At 40.2% G+C, this 20,215-nt stretch overlaps 2 protein-coding genes and 1 pseudogene across 2 annotated transcripts in view; 2 read left to right on the top strand and 1 right to left on the bottom strand.

The window, feature by feature from the left end:
• The window catches only part of LOC119735534 (adhesion G protein-coupled receptor L3-like), a 59,225-nt gene that overhangs the window by 25,607 nt on the left and 13,403 nt on the right, over window positions 1-20,215 (bottom strand). The window contains exon 3 of the mRNA XM_038209271.1: window positions 5,479-5,573. Coding sequence (XP_038065199.1) covers window positions 5,479-5,573 — 95 coding nt within the window. The remainder of the gene's footprint in view (window positions 1-5,478; window positions 5,574-20,215) is intronic.
• Window positions 10,511-12,653, top strand: LOC119735535 (complement C1q tumor necrosis factor-related protein 2-like). The gene is made up of 2 exons (XM_038209272.1): window positions 10,511-10,608; window positions 11,590-12,653. The coding sequence occupies exons 1-2, from the start codon at window positions 10,597-10,599 to the stop codon at window positions 12,418-12,420; spliced, it is 843 nt and encodes a 280-aa protein (XP_038065200.1). The 5' UTR covers window positions 10,511-10,596; the 3' UTR covers window positions 12,421-12,653.
• LOC119735536 lies at window positions 17,444-18,054 on the top strand (annotated as a pseudogene).

The following is a 20,215-nucleotide window of genomic DNA, read 5'->3' as shown; positions in this document are numbered from 1 at the left end:
TACAGAATGCCCAAAATCCACTGATAACAAGTGTCACACGTTCCCTTTTTATTTTGTTTTTCACTTCTTGCTTGCAGCGGAACCAAGGATCTGTAAAGCGCCCCATGGACACTGCAGTTCTCAAACGCAAAGTATCCCGAGGAGACGATGAAGCATTTTTTTTGTATGCTGGAAGGAAACCGTGGACAACGATTTAGGAGGAACCCTATAACAGGTAGGACCTGAGAACCCACACCGCGGCCCATGTGAGGAACTAGAACCCATACGGCGGCCCATGTGAGGAACTAGAACCCACACGGCGGCCCATGTGAGGAACTAGAACCCACACGGCGGCCCATGTGAGGAACTGGAACCGTGACGCAGTCCATGAGGAACGCAAACCCGGGCCACTAGACCAGCAAAGCACGGTAAGCAAGCAACGTGCTCTCTCCCTACTTTAATGTTAAAGGCACGCAAGGGCGGATCCAGAACAACATTTTTTTTTGGGGGGGGGGGAGTCAAGACGGCTCGTGTATTTCTGTTTTAAAACGAGGAAGGGGATTAAGTGTACTGTGTGCTATTTCCACATTGTAACATTCAAACTAAAATGTATTTGTAGCTGATGACTTGCGAGGGAAATACGCAACGTTTTAATTTATTTCCTGAAAACGTATATAATAGAGACGAAAAGGTGTCTTCACTCCTCCAAAATAGATAAATAAATTCGTTGGGGGCATGACCCCAGTTGCAGTGTCACTTCTCTTAGTTCGACGCAGTCCTGTTGCGCACGCACACGCCAAAATTACCGCTGAAACCTTTCTGACTCTCGTAACTAAGAGAAAAAAACCCCAGAGATTATAGTTACCTCGACACAATGTGTCAAATACTAGCGTCTTATGACGGCATAAGAAAAAAAGACTTAAAATTTTTTTTTTTTAAATGTATTGGGCGACTCGTAATTTTTGTTTTATAAAATAAACGAAATCGAGTATCTTTGTTCCTCTAGACGCGCATGAATAGTCGCAATGTACTGCCATCCTCACTTGATTTGAATGACGAAAACCTGTCTTCGATGAGGGCGCGCTTTGCAAAGGGTCTATAATAAACGACCTCTACACAAATTGACGACCTCATAAAATGGTGACCTCACAAAATGGTGACTCACAAAATGATGACCTCACAAAATGATGACCTCGGAAAACGATGGCCACACAAAATGATGACCTCACAAAATGACATTACAAAATGGTGACCTCAGAAAATGATGACCTCAGAAAATGATGACCTCAGAAAATGATGACCTCAAGAAAAAAAATAAAGTTGCAAACCGAATGTATGGCAGATAAATGCAGTAACATCCAATTGACGACTGCAGTCGGCATTTCTGTAAATGATTTACGGGCACTACCGCCTCCCTCGACGAATACAGGTAACTCGTTTATAAAGGACAGTGAAAAGAAGCATGTACTTTTGACTTTGTCATTAATGAAGATAACCTTTTCATTGACAGCGAAGTGTGTTACACCGAAGTGTAACAAATGGGGTCCATTACCAGACCGGCCTAATGGGAAACTGTACGCGGGGAATGTACTTTGCTTATAGACTTTTAATTGCAGGATTGTTCGAGTGCATTTATCTTCATATAAGAAGAGACTCTGCAACTAAAGTGCCGCTCAAAAAAACACACGAGCGGTTCACGATAAAGAGGAACCGTCGTTGGTGGCGCAAATCCTGCTGTACCCGTAGTGCATCATGGGAAAGAGTCGACATTCGTTTTTAGATTTTTGCTCAAACTCGCTGCGAAGATTTTGCATTTGTGTTGCATTTATAATGTGCAACTCTCTTTACAGGTAGAGTAGATCATTTGCAGGTACCCAAAAAAATCCCATCGAAAACATTGTGAAAAAGCTTACTTTTTTAAAGATAGTAATGGCACTAAACTGCCTGTGAAATTACTCCTGTAATCAAGCGATCACACACTTTTGATGTCAATTATTGCCGAACTGTTGGGGCTTACAGGCCGAACTACGACGCAAATCATACTTTCAGAATTAAAATTTATTTCACAGAAAAACATTAATAGAAAAGAAAATCACAAAAAAATCACTGCAAATTGAAATATTCCTCTTGAAAATCCAGATCATAATTCTATTTTAATTCACGTGTTCAATGTACACGAATCATTACCGCTTGTCACGATCATATACAGAGTCCCTATAGGTTCAGTGGCCATGAACTACATTCCAAAGAGGAGCAAAACGAATAGAACTAATACACATTATGCACTATCGGCGTCTTGCCAAATCCATAGCCCCAGGCACGTCTTGGCCAACATTCATCATGTCAAATATAGTAATGTAACAAACTGATGGCATTGACACGGGGTTAATAGCTTATGGGGCCCTGTGTCGCAACGGAGTCCTCGCCGATGTGACACGCCAGTCGACCCGTTAAAGTCCCCCATCCATTTCGGCTAATGCATCTTTGTGTCTCTACAAATTATTTTGGAAGGAACATACCGTCACGGAGTCCTCGCTGTGACACGCCAGTCGACCCGTTAAAGTCCCCCATCCATTTCGGCTAATGCATCTTTGTGTCTCTACAAATGATTTTGGAAGGAACATACCGTCACGCGTCCTGACATTTAGGCGAGGTTTAAAGAAATTTGCTTGGATCTTTGGCACGTGTCCCAAGAGTATACCTACCGAAGTACCGTGAAATTAATCCGTCTGGCTTGCTGTCTTTTCAAAGAAGTACAAAAATTTCCGACGATCAGTCGATTGACTGATTTTTAGAAATAAAGAGTGCTGGCAACAAACTCGTGTTTCGTGATCGTAAGGTTGTGCGTTGTTTTTAACTCTTTTTTTCTCGAAAAGTGTAATATCCACTGAGTTGAAACTTCAACATGAAGGATTTTAAGTGGTTATTATTAGAAACGAACTAAATGCTAAGAAAAGCATATGCCTTTAAAGTCTCCATGAAAATATTTGTATATGGAAACATATTATGTACAAATATATATTTTCATATGAAGAATAGAAGGAAAAAAAATGAGAGACCGCCGCATGTTTAGGTGTTTTAAGTGCATTTCTGTGATAAGTTTCAATACCCGTGCTGTTTGATGACAATTGAGGGCGCTATTGCTGTGTTGTCTCTTTAGGAACACACTCAAAAGTGTAGGCAATTTAAGAATATTAAAAACCTACAATTTAGCTCACTGAAAAATAAAAATGTTCATAAGTTTGCTTACTGACTTACTAGACGCCGTGTACTCTATCAACAACGACAAAACTCGTACAACTTTTGAAGCTGAATTAGAGCATGGAGGTAGAATTAGAATCTAATTCTACCTCCATGATTGGAGGCTTAAACACTAAGGCTTCTGCCCAAGATGTCATCACCGTGTTCCTTATGAATATGCAAATTTGCAAAAGGATCCGAATAAGCTTTAAAATGACACTACTAAGAATATAATCATCACAAAATTATGTTAATATTCTATTCTATTCTATTCGTAAACGTCCGTGACTAATATTGCATCGTCCGTCCCTGTTACTGCTGAAACTCACCCAAATGACTTTGTAACTGACCGTATAGAAAAATGCCCTGTGCTATTATCGTCGTTCAATTCAAACTTTCAAGTGAGATAAATTTATTTGGGGCACTTCCCCCGACGCGCCCGCTGTTAACGACTGAGCTAATGGGCCGGGATGTTTGCCTAAAACGTTGACTGTCGCGCGGCAACCCACCTCGATGGGTGGCAACGGTGGTATCCCCGCAGCGCGCCTAAAGGTCGCGCGGCAAATCACAAAACGGCGGTACTGCGTTAAAACGGGTTCGCCGAAAAAAAATACTCCCCGATTTACGTACATCCGTCATCTGAAGGCAACGAAACAGATTCTTTGTACGCCAGAATCCATTGCCTTTAGTAGTTTAACAAAGATATACAACCATGCTCAACTCAAAACTCTGCTTATGTCAAATTTTGAACCTGTTCCATTGAAGCTTGAATTATCAAGATGTCACTGTACTGTGTTTTGTAAGGATGGAAAGTGATATGATGTTGATTCTGGTATAACAAAAAAGAGAGAGAAAAAAGCTCACAGAGTGACTTTGCACGTACTTGAAGTTGTCATTTGTGTCATAATTATGCATGCGAAGAAACTAAGGGCTAGGGTTAGCATCCGAAACAACTGGCTGCGGCCGGGAATAACACACACGTCTATGGGAAGTGGCTGTAGCCACTAGCCAGTGGCTTCCATAGGCGCAAGTGTTGATTCCAGCCGCAGCCACAACTTTCGGACACGGCTTTACTCTAAATGACCGATCCATCAAGCACCGCCCACTGATGACCAATAAAAGCTAAGATCAATAGCCGACATGCGGCTGGACTATGATGAAGTTAGGCAGTGAACAAGTGCATGTGCTTTTGCACACGCGAGTAGTGGGCGGGGCCTAATTGATTGGTTATATTTTCCCCCTTAATTAATCAGTTGTTGAGCGGGACTTGAACATGTCACCTCTAGAGCATCGTACCGAGGTCGAATTCAATTCCCTTCGCGGATTAATTGTTTTACTTACTTTCTCAGATTTCAGATATCGGACACAGTTTATTGAAATGGAAGAATTGAAATGTAGTTAATATTATGTCTCAAATTCCTACTTTCCGACACTCTTTACATGAAACTTACGTCACAGAGATTAGAAGAATCATGTAAAAAAAAAAAAGCTCAGGAAAACGAACTTAGTAACAAATGCCTCTACTCGAGCCGTGCAGAAATCCCAGAGTGGACCCCAGATTTCACCTGAACAATCCACTTCAAGATATAACGTATATATTCCACCTTTCCATTGTTTTGCATCATTTGAAGTGTATTTGCAAATTCCCGTCGTTTGCCGTCCAAAATCTGTTCATAATCAACTGACAGTCACGTAAATACAGCCGCGGGAATCCAGCTGTCTTTGGATTTATTCGAGTAGCCTCCAGATGTATTCACTCAAGGAAGCCACGAAATTAGGCTAATCGAACGCGGCGGTGTATTCGCCTGGCATTCTGGAAAACGTAAGGTCAAATGTTGTGGGCTGGCGGGGCTTAAAAATGTAAAACCATCAGGTATACTACTGTCTGCTTTGCTCCACGGGTAGAATTAGATTTATCATTGCAACCGTGTCAATAACTGGTGGAATCGGAATAATATACTCTGAACATATCTATCCAATTCAATACCGTTAATGATTGGGAATATTTTGTGTCATAAATCTCTCCGTTTTAATCCGTATTCAAGTTCCTGCTCTCTTCAATCTAGCAACGAAATCGTCCGGTTACGTCATTACAACCGGGCAGCTACCAGAGACCCGCTTACGAGCTGGGGCAGTGGCGGTTGATGCCAGCAGGACAGACCGATTATCACGCGATTGCTAATCGAACGCTGCGTTTAAGTTTTACTTGCACATGTAAGCTACTCGAACGCACCCTGTAGTGAACATTAGGTGGCTTACCTTGGCATAGAGATCCACGAGGGACTGGAGAGAGCAACCAGTGTAGTCAACTGGTCCCCACGCATTGTCGGCTCCGCATAGTCGCACCGCCGTACCTACACAGCCAAAAAAAGACAATCAAAAACAGATATTTAGACGTACGTGATACCAGGTTGTATAGTTATAATAAGCAACATTCCCTAAAGTACTAAGTAGTGCTCAGAGTGAAGATATATAGTTCAGTGTGTTTACAATTTCCTGCATGGGGTCACTATACTAATAATATTGCGAGCCTTGATTATTGTTTGAACGCCTCGTCGCCCCGATAAAACTCTTGGATTTCAACACTCCAACTTGCCCCCCTCCCCCCGCTTAGAAGTGAGTTTCTACATTTTATGGAACTGAGTTTATGGCACTGATTTTATGGCACATCCAAATGCACTATGCACAAATGCTTAAAGGGATTATGTATAAACGGAGTTTTTTTTTAACGCAGTCCTTGAAATGTACCTTTGTGTTGCATTTAACTTTATTATTTTGTGATCTTCATGTTGCAATTTGAAGGACGTTTTGCTGCCTTTTTTGTTATATGCTAATTGAAATTTCAATATTCATGAGCAAAAATGTGATGCCATTCAAGGTAGAATCTTCGGTTTCACTTCTCAGTGTTTTCTTAGCATCATAAGTCACCAGAATTTTGAGGGGTTTGCTTAGATTATTTTTTCTGCTTTAAGTGGCTCGTTGTCGTTTCAGTATACGACAGTAAGACAACTTGATTCACATATGTTTTCAATAAGCAGAATTTTGGGTTTTCAATTTGAAGAGAAAAACCCTCATCTGAAGAGTGTGTTCCTAAAGTGACATCATAGCAACAGCGCCCTCAGATGTCAAGAAAATCATGAAACATTTTAAAGGTTAAGAAAAGTGCACTTTGCAATTACATGTAGTTTTTACCAAAAAGGGATGACTCATAGCTTGTATTCATTGGATACTCGCTACAAATATGCTCCAGTGTAACAAAAAAAAGGACCCTTTAAACATGACATCAGTATGCAAGGCAAAAACAACATGTGGAAAAAGGCGAAAAGTCTTTATTAATGTATTTCATTTCTCCAATTACTATTTGGCACGTATTTCATTTTCCCACGGCGGGAAGCGAAAGTAAAACTCACAAGTAGACCAACTGGGGGATTCATAAAACATCTGATCTAGCCTAGAGGGAAATTTCTGGGTCAAGGAGGTGAAAGGAGCAAGAAGGTAGACTCATTGCGGGTCTGGACTCTGGCATCAACAAGGGTGCGTTCGAGTGTGTTACTCTTGCTACTCCCTAGTACAGGAAAATGTTGCGTGCACATTACTCTCGGTGCAGGAGTATACTCCCAGTATGACGGATAGCATACTCTTGCTAACCCACGGGTCGCACTCCTGCCGTTCGGGCACTCAGGAGTATACTCTTGTCAACACGAGTAGCACGCTCGAACGCACCCCAAGAGAACAGTGCCGGTAGGCTCTAGGTTTCAACGCATGCGCACCAATCACGATCTAGTTTCGCAGCTTGTTCCCGAATTATCATTCTTCTAGCGGTTGTTGGCCCACATTTTTTTCTTCTCGAGATTAAACAATTCCTTTTTCGGAAAAGGTTTTACGGGACCTTGGAGGAAAAAAATCCCTCAAGGTAGTGGTGTTAACTGTTTTGTATACGTGGGGTTTGTTTTTGGTTCATTTGTTTTTCGTTTCTTCTTCTTTTTAGGCTAACGTTTTACGGTTCCATTGCTTTGATTATTATCTTTATTATATTGTACTTAGGGGGCATAATTTTCTTTCGCACTCAATGCGTTTTAATACCATAAAGCTAAGTTTGCTTTCTCAAACGCTGAGTGTGGCGATGGTGTCCTGCAATATGATGCGTACAGTACATGCCTGTACACTTTCAATTTCTTTACTACACGTTCAAATTTCCACACAAGACACACAAGATTAATGGAACCTTTCTCCCGACAATGAACAGAGATGTAAAGTAATTGATGCTAAAACTTCATTTTGGTTGTATAGACAACCTCACATGAGTTCTTCCTTACAAACTCACTGTGTATCGTGTATTCGAAAGGAAAGTTGGACCAACATTTCTAAAACAGAAACTTTTACAAAAGACGATTCTGAAATATCTTTTTTACTTCTCTGGTTCCCGGACTACATGAATTCACAACGGGACGTTCTGATAAAAAAAATGGACTTTAGATATTCAGGTCTGAAGTCAACTAGCGCATGATATCTTTTTGAATAAAACAAATCCCTAAATCTGAAAGTACATTCTATATAGTCACAGTTGACGATAAAATAATAAAATCCGTTCCGATAACGAAATGTTGAAAGGCGAGATGGTTTCAAAATAATTTACATTTGTCACGTCCTCTTCTTCAAGTACTTCATAATTTATAAAGGAAATCAAACCCGTAGGTTCAACATTGTTTATGAGGCCCCTTGTGTTCATAAAAAGTTTTCACGAGCCAAAACATCCTGTGAGAAATGAATTTCTCTGATTCCCACGATACCATCGTCGGCATTTGAACCCTGTGCCATTTGTCAGCAGGCGATCTAATGCACGTGTCATTGATATCAGTTTAGCGATGTTTAGTCTGATGTAGTCTTGACTTGGAATGTTGTTGATCTTCAACACAAACTCACCAGATGTTTTCAACGGTTGTGTACCTATTACATTCGGGAAGGATGACATTCTTTCCAAGTCTCTTCCCTGATGGTGATGGATCGATTGGTATTTGGTAAGGGTTCAGACATAATATTGAAGACACCTGTCATTGACATCAACTCAGCGATGTTTGGTCCTTAGTCTGAATCGAAATCTTTCTCTCTCTCTCTCTCTCTGACATAAATCATCAACTGTTTTGAACGATTGTGCACCTGTTTAATTTGGTCAAGACGGGCATTTTTTCTTTTTAATCCAGTTTCTTTTTTGGAGATGATGGTTTACGTGGCAAAGGCTCATGCATTGATATTGCAGACCCGGGTGGGATTTAAAGTAATGTGTTCTATTTAGGGCTGTGCATCAGAACCGGGTACTCGAGTACCCGACTGCTGATGTCAAGAACAGGCTCCATTATATGATCGGGTATCCATAACCAACTTTAGAAATTACAAAGTAACTTCTCAGTCAATTCAAAACAAAGGTTTTGAATGTCGTTTGTGAAGATTTTTCAAAATGAAAACAAGACTACATGGAAAAACAAAACATAGTTACGTTTATGACGCTCGCAAAAGTAATTGCAGTTACAGAGAAAAGCTATACAGTTCACTTACATGTGTACACTTGTATTTTGCTGTATTGACGCACCGATGTATTCTGGACCTTTATGAACAATCTGAACAGCAACTACCTAGATTTGAGTTTTAGAATTGGGTTTCTTTAACGGGTATCCTGGTATGCTGGGTTTCTTTAACGGGTATCCTGGTACCCGTGTACCCCTAGTTCTATATCCTGTCTTGACAATGGTACGAGCTTGGTTTCCAATAGCCAGCACTGCAGCAATTATCTTCTCCTGTTGCATTCATTTGCGAAAACCGGGGAATAAAACAGTATTTTAACTTCTTTTCATTTTGGGGGCCAACCCTGACAATAGACCTTTATCGTGATGCCACCATTTCAGTCATGCTCCCTGTATCCAAATAACAGTACTGAATGATAATGTTTTTTGTGCAAAAAGGAACCAGGCTATTTTTCCTTCCAGCATCGTTTTGGTTACGTTGATTTTGAATGGGAAAAAAATCAAGACAGCCGCAACATGATAATGGTCTATATACCCACAGCTCATTGGTTGTGTGTATTGCGTGGGGGGGGGGGTCAAACACAGTTTAGAAGTCCTCTGTAACAATGTAGTAAGGAATGCAGTGAGAATTAACAGTACATAACTTCAACAACTTCATTCCTACTTTCATGCCTTACCTATAATTATACAAAATATTCACAAAGACCTAACCAATCAGATGTGAAACTTATTCCAGATAGCCAATGGGAAGACAGGAGTGTTACCATACATATTTTGTGTTTCGTTTACTGAATACGACAAGAGTAGACAAGGCCAGTAAAGCTGGTCACAGCCACGTCCGGTCTATCTAAGGGGCCTATGTTGTCATCTGAGTTCATTTTTGGGCCGAGGCGAGGCTTGAACAAGTCTAATTTACAAGTGACAGTGAGTCAACGACCGAGTGAGTGAGATAGTTCAAAGAAGAATGCGCGCTGGCCTTCTGAAAACAGCAACATGAAAATGAATCGATGGTACACATGAACGCCTTACAACCAAAGACCAACGCAACAACTATCTTCATTTCTCTTCCTTTTTTTGCGTGGCAAAAATCGTCAAATTTTGACGAGGCTTGCGGTAAGACAGTGCAAAAATACAATCCCGAATCTTCGACCCTCTCTGTCAAAGGAGAGTTTAATGAAAGTTGTTTTCGGGTTTCCCCCAGTCATTACGTAGCAGATTATAGATCAGATGATTACATTTCCAAATTCTACTTTTCTTTAACAGCTATTCAAAGGCAGTCTCTTTTGTTTGACTGTCCCTAAACTTTCTGACCCGCCCCTTAACTTGGATCTTGAAAACAAGTTGCAAACTTCGGCAATGTTTTCCTGGTGCGCGAAAAAAAATAGTTAAGTGAGTGCACTATCTCGTGATGCTGAATGAAACCCTGTGATTGGTTGAATACCTGAACAAAGGGACGTGTCTCTTTAGAAAGTTGAATACGAAATGAGCTTTTACTCTCAGACAGCAATAAGGCTTATTAATATGTTTTCAAGTTGGGATGTCATTGGTCCGTAGTTTGGATTGGTATGTTAATTTTGTTGGATGATATCATTTTCTGATATTGGCATTGGTCCGTTGAATTTCGGGCATCTTTTTCGGTGACCAGCTTCTTGGCGTTTTAAGCCCGGGGATTTGGACGCAGAACGTAGTTGCTAATGTTGAAACCTATAGCTTTAGAGTCCTAGTTCCAATCGTTTGTTGCGTTAATTAATGATAACTGACTGCGATCACGTTCAGCTAAACGTTCACAGTGTTGAACCCTGCAGTTCTGAGTTGGAGCTCTGGAAATTGTGAGCACAGCACTGATTGGAACCTAGAAATGGCACTGCAGGTAAGCATCTTCATAAGTCATATCAATATAACACTACAATATGAAAATAACCCCATGGAAAGAAATGATTATGAAAGATTGTAACTTATATGCAACAAATACCAACAGCAAAATGTAAAAATTACTACAAAATGAACGGTTGCTCTTTTACAAATCCTGTCGCTTTTTTACCGATCTTTAGCGAATAAATGAAATGAATAAATAAGTAAATATATATATTGGGTTTAAATAAATAAATAAACAAGAACTGAGTATCATTTTGTTTAATGAGTGTGAAACCGAACAATCCTTAAACTCCAAAATCGCTACATATTCTCTTTTTTTTATCACGTAATGCAGTGGACATGAATCAATTTTAATAACCACTGACAATGACAAGGAAAATATAGGCCATTGGGTGCATGTTTATATGTGAACTTTTGATTTAAAGGGAATGTACATCATTGGCTTTTGCTGTAATTTTTAGAAATGAACTATTTGAGGGGTTAGTAGAATAGATCAAATATTGTTACACTGATATGTTTGAAATTTTGTGTTCGAAAATGCTGGAAAACCAAGAAAAACAAAAATGTTCAAGTAGTCTGGTTCCCTGACTCCACTAAAGATAAAATGGATCAATTTATAGATGCCAGAAAATTGTAAGGTAAGGGAACCCGTCTAGCTGCTCTGCACCCGTTAATGAACATGTAACAAATAGCAAACACAATTTAGACTGAAAAAAGGGTAAATTTGGAGCAGTAGTTGAAAAATAGTTAGGTTTTTCCAACGGTGGTCGGCCGACCACCGTTGGAAATATATACAAAAATACAATTTTCTTGAAAATGACTTCACACCTGGTGCCATAATTTTACAGGATGCTTTAGACTGTCATTTACCAACATCCTAGTAAGGTATTTTGTAAAAACTTGGTAGTTTTATTTTTCGATGTTTGCAAATGTTGTATATTCCCTTTAATGTATGTATCCTTCTGTTTATGTTCAGGTGAGAGTGAGATTGGCCGCCCTACTCTTGCCCGCGTTTCTGCTATTGTGGGCAGTCTGTCGTCCCTGCCTTGCAGTTGCACAATCCAGTGATTCCGAGATGTCAGCGGCATGTCCTCCTAAAGGATCGTGTTGCAGCGCTTGCTTCCAGGGTCCCGCGGGACCAGCTGGCCTGCCTGGGATTCCAGGTGTGCCCGGTAATAACGGCCTCCAGGGGTCAATAGGTCAAAAAGGTGAGCCTGGCTCGGGACTACCTGGACCCAAGGGAGACATGGGCGATCACGGTCAGAAGGGGGAGCAAGGAGAGCCGGGGGTTCAGGGACTCGTTGGTCAGCCAGGGAAGCTTGGGCCGGCCGGTCCTAGCGGAGAGAAGGGGGAGAAGGGAGGAAAGGGTCAGCCTGGAGACTCGACCTACGTGACCCCAGCACCGCCCTCTGTCGTCGCTTTCAGCACTCGCATGAGCAGTCATTTCACAGGAAATTCTGGCGATGTGGTTATTTTTGACAACACCAAAACGAACATCGGAGACGCGTACGATTCGCAAACTGGAGTCTTCACCTGCACAGTGGCAGGTGTTTATTTCTTCAGCGTGACCATCATGGGCCTTACCTCAGGACCGAGGCCAACGGCAAGGCTGGAAATGAACGGACAACGCATCTTTAATGTTCTTGACAATCATCCAGGCTACCACCACCAGTCCAGTAATTCAGCGGTCCTCGTTCTGGCTAACGGGGATACGGTTCACTTAGAGCTTTACAGTAACAGCGGACAAGGAATTTATGGTAGTTACTATTCCTCCTTTTCTGGGTTTCTGATCCAAGCGACGCAATAAACCCATAGCAAGTCTAGCATTCATCCCAATACCAATAAACGTGATGGAAAGCGTCGTGTACCAGGACCAACGTGTCCAACATACTATCGAAGGGAACACGGGAGTCATACAACCTTGCCCACATTTAGCTGAAAGATCTGTTTAACAATGTTTGGATAATATATTAAAAAAGTACTACGGAAAAATTCGTACAAACAACTTGCGAAATTTGTATTGTTAGAAATTGTATCTGTAAAGCGAATTAAAAAAAAAAAACACTCAATAAGATAATTATGTTCAATGAAACTTAAGACACTTTTGCGCGCTTCTTGCAAATTTCATTGATGCATGTTATATGTGTTTATCATTTATAAAAACTTCAGTTTGAAACAAACTGTCTAAGTTCTTTTTATACATTAACCTTACATTTTAAGTAGCTATATACTAAACTAAAATACCACTAAACCCAAGCGGGGAAGTGCGTCACTTTGCGTAATGTTACTCTAAACGCAAAGTAGAATAGCTATTCTGCTATTGTACTTTATTTTGTGTAACATGGCATAGCAATGAAATGCTTCGAGACGAGTGGTATAATGTGTTAAATTAACCCCCCCCCCAAAAAAAAGCAATGTAATAGAAAGTTTAATTATGATGACATGCTTTAAACTAAAAAAAGTAACAGCTTCCTCAACGAAGTGCAGCGGCTGCGTATAGTGTTACTGCATGATCATTATGGCTAACGTTTTTTTTTTAATGATCAAAACAGACGAGAAGCACTAATCGACCAGGTTCTATCAGGCTCACGGTCAGGTGCAAACTACTTTATGGAGACGTGGGGATGCTAAACACATTTACGTCTTACGTAAAGAGATTACATGATATGCCCTTGATTTAAATATCTCAATTTCCATACTTATTACGCAGTCTTGGGTTAATGGAAAAAAAACAATCATAATGTCAATCAGTCCATCCTTAGAACTACTCGAATCACAGTTGAAGGTACACTCATTTGTATTTATACGGTTTAGTTTAAAGCAATGGTATTACTGTATCAAAACGAACATCGGAGACGCGTACGATTCGGAAACCGGAGTCTTCACCTGCACAGTGGCAGGTGTTTATTTCTTCAGCGTGACCATCATGGGCCATACCTCAGGACCGAGGCCAACTGCAAGGCTGGAAATGAACGATCAAGTAATCTTTTATGTTTATGACAATCATCCAGGCTACCACCACCAGTCCAGTAATTCAGTGGTCCTCGTTATGGCCAGCGGGGATACGGTTCACTTAGAGCTTAACAATAATAGCGGACAAAGAATTTTTGGTAGTTACTATTCCTCCTTTTCTGGGTTTTTGATCCAAGCGACGCATTAAACCCATAGCAAGTCCAGATTCATCCCCACATCAATAAACGTGATGGGAAGGGTCGTGTATCAGGACCAACGTGTCCAACATACTATCGAAGGTGACACGAGAGTCATACAACCTTGTCCATATTTTGCCGAAAGATCTGTTTAACAATGTTTGGATAATATATTCAAAAAGTACTACGGAAAAATTCGTACAAACAACTTGCGAAATTGTTATTGTTATAAATTGTATCTGTAAAGCAAATTTGAAAAAGCACTCAATAAGATAATTATGTTAAATGAAACTTAAGACACTTTTGTGCGCTTCTTCCAAATTTCATTGATGCGTGTTATTTGTGTTTATTATTTAAATAACTTTAGTTTGAAACAAACTGTCCAAGTTTTTTATACATTAATCTTACATTTTAAGTAGCTATATACTAAACTAAAATACCATTAAACCCAAACGGGGAAGTGTGTCACTTTGCGTAATGTTACTCTAAATGCAAAGCAGAATAGCTTTTGTACTTTATTTTGTGTAACATAGCATAGCAATGAAATGCTTCGAGACAAGTGGTATAATGTGTTAAATCCCCCCCCCAAAAAAAAGCAATGTAAAAGAAAGTTTAATCATGATGACTAGCTTTAAATTTAAAAAAGTAACAGCTTCCTAAACGAAGTGCAGCGGCTGTGTTTAGTGTTACTGCATGATCATTATGGCTAACATTTTTTTTATGATCGAAACAGACGAGAAGGCAGGTTTTCACGTAAAATGTGTTCGCTTTGTTCTATACCGTTTGTTTGTCTATACACATAAAGGTACACTACGGGAATGGCAACTATACGCGCATCCGTGTTATTACTTTAAGACAGTCATTATCTTTAAGATAAAAAAAAATACTTACAAATAAAAGCTCATGGCAATGCTAATACTTTCATAAAATGATTCCCAGAAAACAGGACTTCGCCACAGGTCTTATCGACAAAACCAACCTGCCGAGCATGAGTGTTCGGGTTGTAATTCTTCACTCTGAAAAGCCAGGATATGAATTTTGCAATAATGCATGGATGCATAGAAGTAAAGGTAAAGCGGATGTTATTACGAGCATGCATTAATTCAAAATCACAACCATCACCAAAACCACAGCTGAAGTGTAAAATCTATCGTCATCTATCGTCAGGTGATTTTACTGCAAAGTATTATTACGATGTCAGATGTTAAATATAATTGTGAATAATCTTGTTGACTTTGGATAAGGTTTTAGGAGCCTAATTATCACTTCTTTTCTACCTTTCTTATTTCACACGGGAGACAAATCGGTTCGAATCTTTAACATTCACAGTGTTAGTATACCTTTCTCACGCTAAGAAAGTATGAGTAGTGTCAGCCTTGAACTTGTTGGAGCAACTGAAGTCTTCGCTCATTCCCACGCTTCTCTCTAGGCCTAAGACATTTTACCTTGAGTTTGTCACCATGATGCATAAACCATGTGAGAAAAAGTGCTCCAGTTCAGCAATGTTTATCGGAATGTAACTGCTCTTCATCGTATTAAAGTTTACCAGTTGTTTTGAACAATTGTGCACCTGTTTAGTTCGGTCCATGGCAAGATTGTTAGCTTTTTATATTCAGTCTTTTATGTTCATTGTGTCTGTTTTCTTGGCAAAGACTCAAACGTGTGATCAAGTAGTAATGTATAATATTTGCTGTCTATAATAAAGGTTGCCGACGTGGTATCCTGGAAGCGAACCAGTGCGTCTGTCATTGCAGTTACTTGAGAAATTCCAGAGTCCCTTCGTTTGGCCAAACTTCTTGAATCGTTTGCTTTTTAAAGTGATAATAGGGTCAACTGTGTGGCAGACCTCAATTCGCTCGTTTGGGTGAATTGAGTCTGGGAGTTGTTAAGGGTTGTACCGAAGCCTCCCAGCTAATAAACAATTGCAAATATACTGATGATACTGATTTCCTTACTTTATTGATAATAAAAAAGCACTTATCGACCAGGTTCTATCAGGCTCTTGGTCAGGTGCAAACTACTTTATAGAGACGTGGGGATGCTAAACACATTAACGTCTTACGTAAAGAGATTACATGAAATTCCCTTGATTTAAATATCTCAATTTCCATACTTCTTACGCAGTCTTGGGTTAATGGGAAAAAAAACAATCATAATGTCAATCAGTCCATCCTTGGAACTACTCGAATCCACAGTTGAAGGCATACTCATTTGTATATACACGGTTTAGTTTAAAGCAATGGTATTACTGTATTTGCGTTATCTTTTATTTTTTCCTGAAACGGTTATTTTCTGTAGTCTTGTATTTTACCGGGCTATACCACTGTTGAATAGTACAAGCATACGTGCAATACCTCAGAACTTTCGAAAATGAGTAACAACTTCGTCACTTTTTACCCCGTTTGATTCGACACGGCAGGCCGTCATTCATTTGTAAGTAATTTGTTTTGTCAGTAAGCAAGACATCAGTAAGTTGTCCTGTCAGTTTGTAGATTTTTTTTTTCATTTCTGAGATGTCAATAAATAACAAGAGAGAGAGGGGATAAAACGTATAAGGCGGTAAACGCAACACGTCCATGTGTTGGGTTGCTGAAGACAATGTTACAAAGCTCAGCAAAGATATTTTACAACTTTTAACTGATGACTTCAAGAAACTACATATTAAACGGTGCCTGAAAGAAAGCAGAACACCAGTTTGCATTATCACGTGATGTGAAACCCTGTGATTGGTTGAAACCGCAAGGGGATGAACTTTTAACGGTCCGTGTATTTAGTATGGGCTTAGAAAGAGGCGTAGTCAGTGACGTCATTTAGTTGGGATTTATTGGTCGGTAGTTTAAATAGCTACGCTAATTATGTTGGATGATGTCATTTTTTGATATTGTCATTGGTCAGTTGTATTTTGGGCCTCATTTTCGGTGACCAGGTTCTTGGGGTTTTTAAGCCGTGTACCTCTTCGTGCTATTCAGTTGGTTCCGTGGAAATCATTCGTTACAATTCCTAAGTCCAATCGTTTGTTGAGTTAACTGTCTCTGATCACGATCAGCTTAACGTGCACCGTTTTGAAAACTGCAGTTTTGGTCCAAAGCTCGAGATTTCTGAGCGCAGTTTTAGTGGAACGTCGAAATGGAATTACAGGTAAGCAGCTTGTGAAAAAAGTGGACACCGATATTGTAGAAAACTTACAGACACAGTGAATAATGAAACGAACGGTTGTTTCTAGGCTACTTAGTGTGCATGAACCCTTAACAGAAACTTGCAAATGATATCCAAACTGAATTCATCATATGAATGTAATGCAGTCTTAAAGGTATTTGAAGGTCACATAAGTAAACAAAAATTATACCAATACATACTCGGAAATCGCCAGACGTGATTATCCCTGAAGTTGTAAAAGTGTTGTTTTGGTTGACTTCTTAAATCGACACCCGAACACATGATCGACATCTTTCATTTTTGGAGGTTTTTTTTTAACAGTTTCTCCTTTATTCATTTATTATTTGTTTTAGCCTCTGAAGAAGAACTTGCTAAGTTCGCAACGTCAGGCCACATTAATTTTAAGATTTATTATTTGTTACATCGTTTATAAATGTAGACTAACCCTAACGTTCCCAGTTTACATTTGAACTATTCAGGTTCAATTCTGTGCATGTATTCATTTTATGCAACGCACAGGTGAATATGAGATTTGCCGCCCTACTCTTGCCCACGTCTCTGCTATTGTGGGCCGTCTATCGTCCCTGCCTTGCAGTTGCACAACCCAGCGATTCCGAGATGTCAGCGGCATGTCCTCCTAAAGGATCGTGTTGCAGCGCTTGCTTCCAGGGTCCCGCGGGACCAGCTGGCCTGCCTGGGATTCCAGGTGTACCCGGTAATAACGGCCTCCAGGGGTCAATAGGTCACAAAGGTGAGCCTGGCTCGGGTCTACCTGGACCCAAGGGAGACATGGGCGATCACGGTCAGAAGGGGGAGCAAGGAGAGCTGGGGGTTCAGGGACTCGTTGGTCAGCCAGGGAAGCTTGGGCCGGCAGGTCCTAGCGGAGAGAAGGGGGAGAAGGGAGGAAAGGGTCAGCCTGGAGACTCGACCTACGTGACCCCAGCACCGCCCTCTGTCGTCGCTTTCAGCGCTAGCCTGAGTGCTTCTTTTACAGGAAATCATGGCGATGTGGTTATTTTTGACAACATCAAAACGAACATTGGAGACGCGTACGATTCGGAAACCGGAGTCTTCACCTGCCTTACTGCTGGGGTTTATTTCTTGAGCGTGACCCTCATGGGCCTTAATGGCTCAGGACCGAGGCTGAGTGCAAGGCTGGAAATGAACGGACAACTCATCTTTTATGTTTATGACAATCATCCAGGCTACCACCACCAGTCCAGTAATTCAGCGGTCCTCGTTATGGCCAGCGGGGATACGGTTCGCATCGTGAATCTGAGTAGTGGACAAAGTATCAATGGCGGTCATTATTGTTCTTTTTCCGGGTTTCTGATCCAAGCGACGCAATAAACCCATAGCAAGTCCAGATTCATCCCAACACCAATAAACGTGATGTAAAGGGTCGTGCATCGGGATTTAACGTGTCCAACATACCATCAAAGGGGAAACGAGGATCATAAAATAGTGTCCTCATTAGCCGAAAGATCCTTTCAATAATGTTTGGATAAAATATATTCAAAAGATACTGCGGAAGAATTCGTATAAACAATTTGAGAAATTGTAGCTGCAAAGCGAATTTTTCAAAAAGCGCTCTAGATTATTAATAATGTTAAATAAAAGTTAACACTTGTTTGCGCTTCTTCAACATTTTATTGATGCATGTTAGATGTGTTTATTTGAAAGCTTCAGTTTGAAACAAACTGGCCAAGTTCTTGATAGGTTAACCTTCCATTTAAAGTAGCTATGCACATGTACCACTAAACCCAAGCGGGGAAGTGTGTCACTTTGCAAAATGTTACTTTACAGGGAAGACAAAATATCTTTTGTACATCATTTCGTATAACATGCCATGGCAATGAAATGCTTCCAGGCGAGCGGTATAATGTGTTAATCGGTCCGCTTATTTCAATGCTACCTTCTATGACATTTTCGACTTAAGTTTGTCACCATGATTGGAAAAAAGTGGGGAAAAAGTGCACCAGTTCGGCAATGTCGAAAACTGTAACTCTGAAAATCGGAAGTAAATGCGTATCAAAGTTGACCAGTTATTTTGAACGATTGTGCACCTGTTTAATTTGGTTAATGGTAATTTTGTAAGCCTTTACCAAATAAGCGTTCTCTGCATGTTGGTTGTTTTCTTGGCAAAGACTCAAACTCTGTTCGAGTTTGCTGTTTACAATAAAGGTTGATGACTTGGCTTTCTGGCACTGAATCAACGCATCTGTCAACGCAGTTATTTGGGAAATTCCAGGGTCCCTCCCTTGAGGTAAACTTCTTGTGTCATTTGAGGGTCAACTGTGTTCCAAGCCTCAGCTCGATCGTTTGAAGCATGTGTATTGCGTTTTTTTTGAGTTTTCAAGGGCTGTCCCCAAGCCTCCTAGGAAATAAACGATTGCAGATAAACTGGTGAGAAGCTTGCCTTTTAGAGAAGCCCACCGCTTATGTCAATTATTGTCTAAACCTTTTCTTTTTACTTAGTGGAAATAAATATGAATACGAATGAATAACACTTATTTCCTTACTTTAGTGATAATAAAAAGTACCAACTGACCCGGCTTATTCACACTTAAAAGACATTCTTGTTCGCAGACAACCTTTTTAGTTTAATGCATTGTTTTGATATTTTAATTGTCATTACTTTTTCATTGAAATTATAAATTCCACTATACCTTTGTGTTTTTAACCGTGCTATACGACTGCCTGAAGCAGACAAATGTAACTAATAACGTGCAATACCCATAAATAGGCGAAAATCAATCACACATTTCATTCTACATTTGACCCTGCTTGATTCGACACGGGAAGAACCCATTCGTTTGTGATTTGTCCTGTCAGGTAGGCTAGAAGTTTGTAGAATTCTTTTTTTTCTGAGATTTGTCCAAGAAAAATATATGGCGAAACATATGGCGGTTTGAACACCCCGACCAGCCCTTATTTCATTGGGATGCTGAAGACAAAGTTACAAAGCTCAGCAAATTATTTTTAAAACTTCCAAGTCGATCAGGACTTCAAGAAACTACACATCAAACGGTGCCTGAAAGAAAACAGTACACCAGATTTCACTATCACGTGATGTGAAACCCTGTGATTGGTTGAAAGCGCAAGGGGATGAACTTTCAACCGTTCGTGTATTTAGTATGGACCTAGAGGGAGGCGTAGTCAGTGACGTCATTTAGTTGGGACATTATTGGTCGGTAGTTTGGATAGCTACTCTTATTCTATTGCATGATGTCATTTTTTCATAATAATGACATGCCTTAAACAAAATAAAGTATATATTATCGCTTCCTTACAAGG

This window comes from Patiria miniata, unplaced genomic scaffold (genome assembly GCF_015706575.1).
Source record: "Patiria miniata isolate m_02_andy unplaced genomic scaffold, ASM1570657v1 HiC_scaffold_29, whole genome shotgun sequence".
NCBI classification, from domain to species: domain Eukaryota; kingdom Metazoa; phylum Echinodermata; class Asteroidea; order Valvatida; family Asterinidae; genus Patiria; species Patiria miniata.
This window is presented reverse-complemented; position numbering and strand designations above follow the sequence as displayed.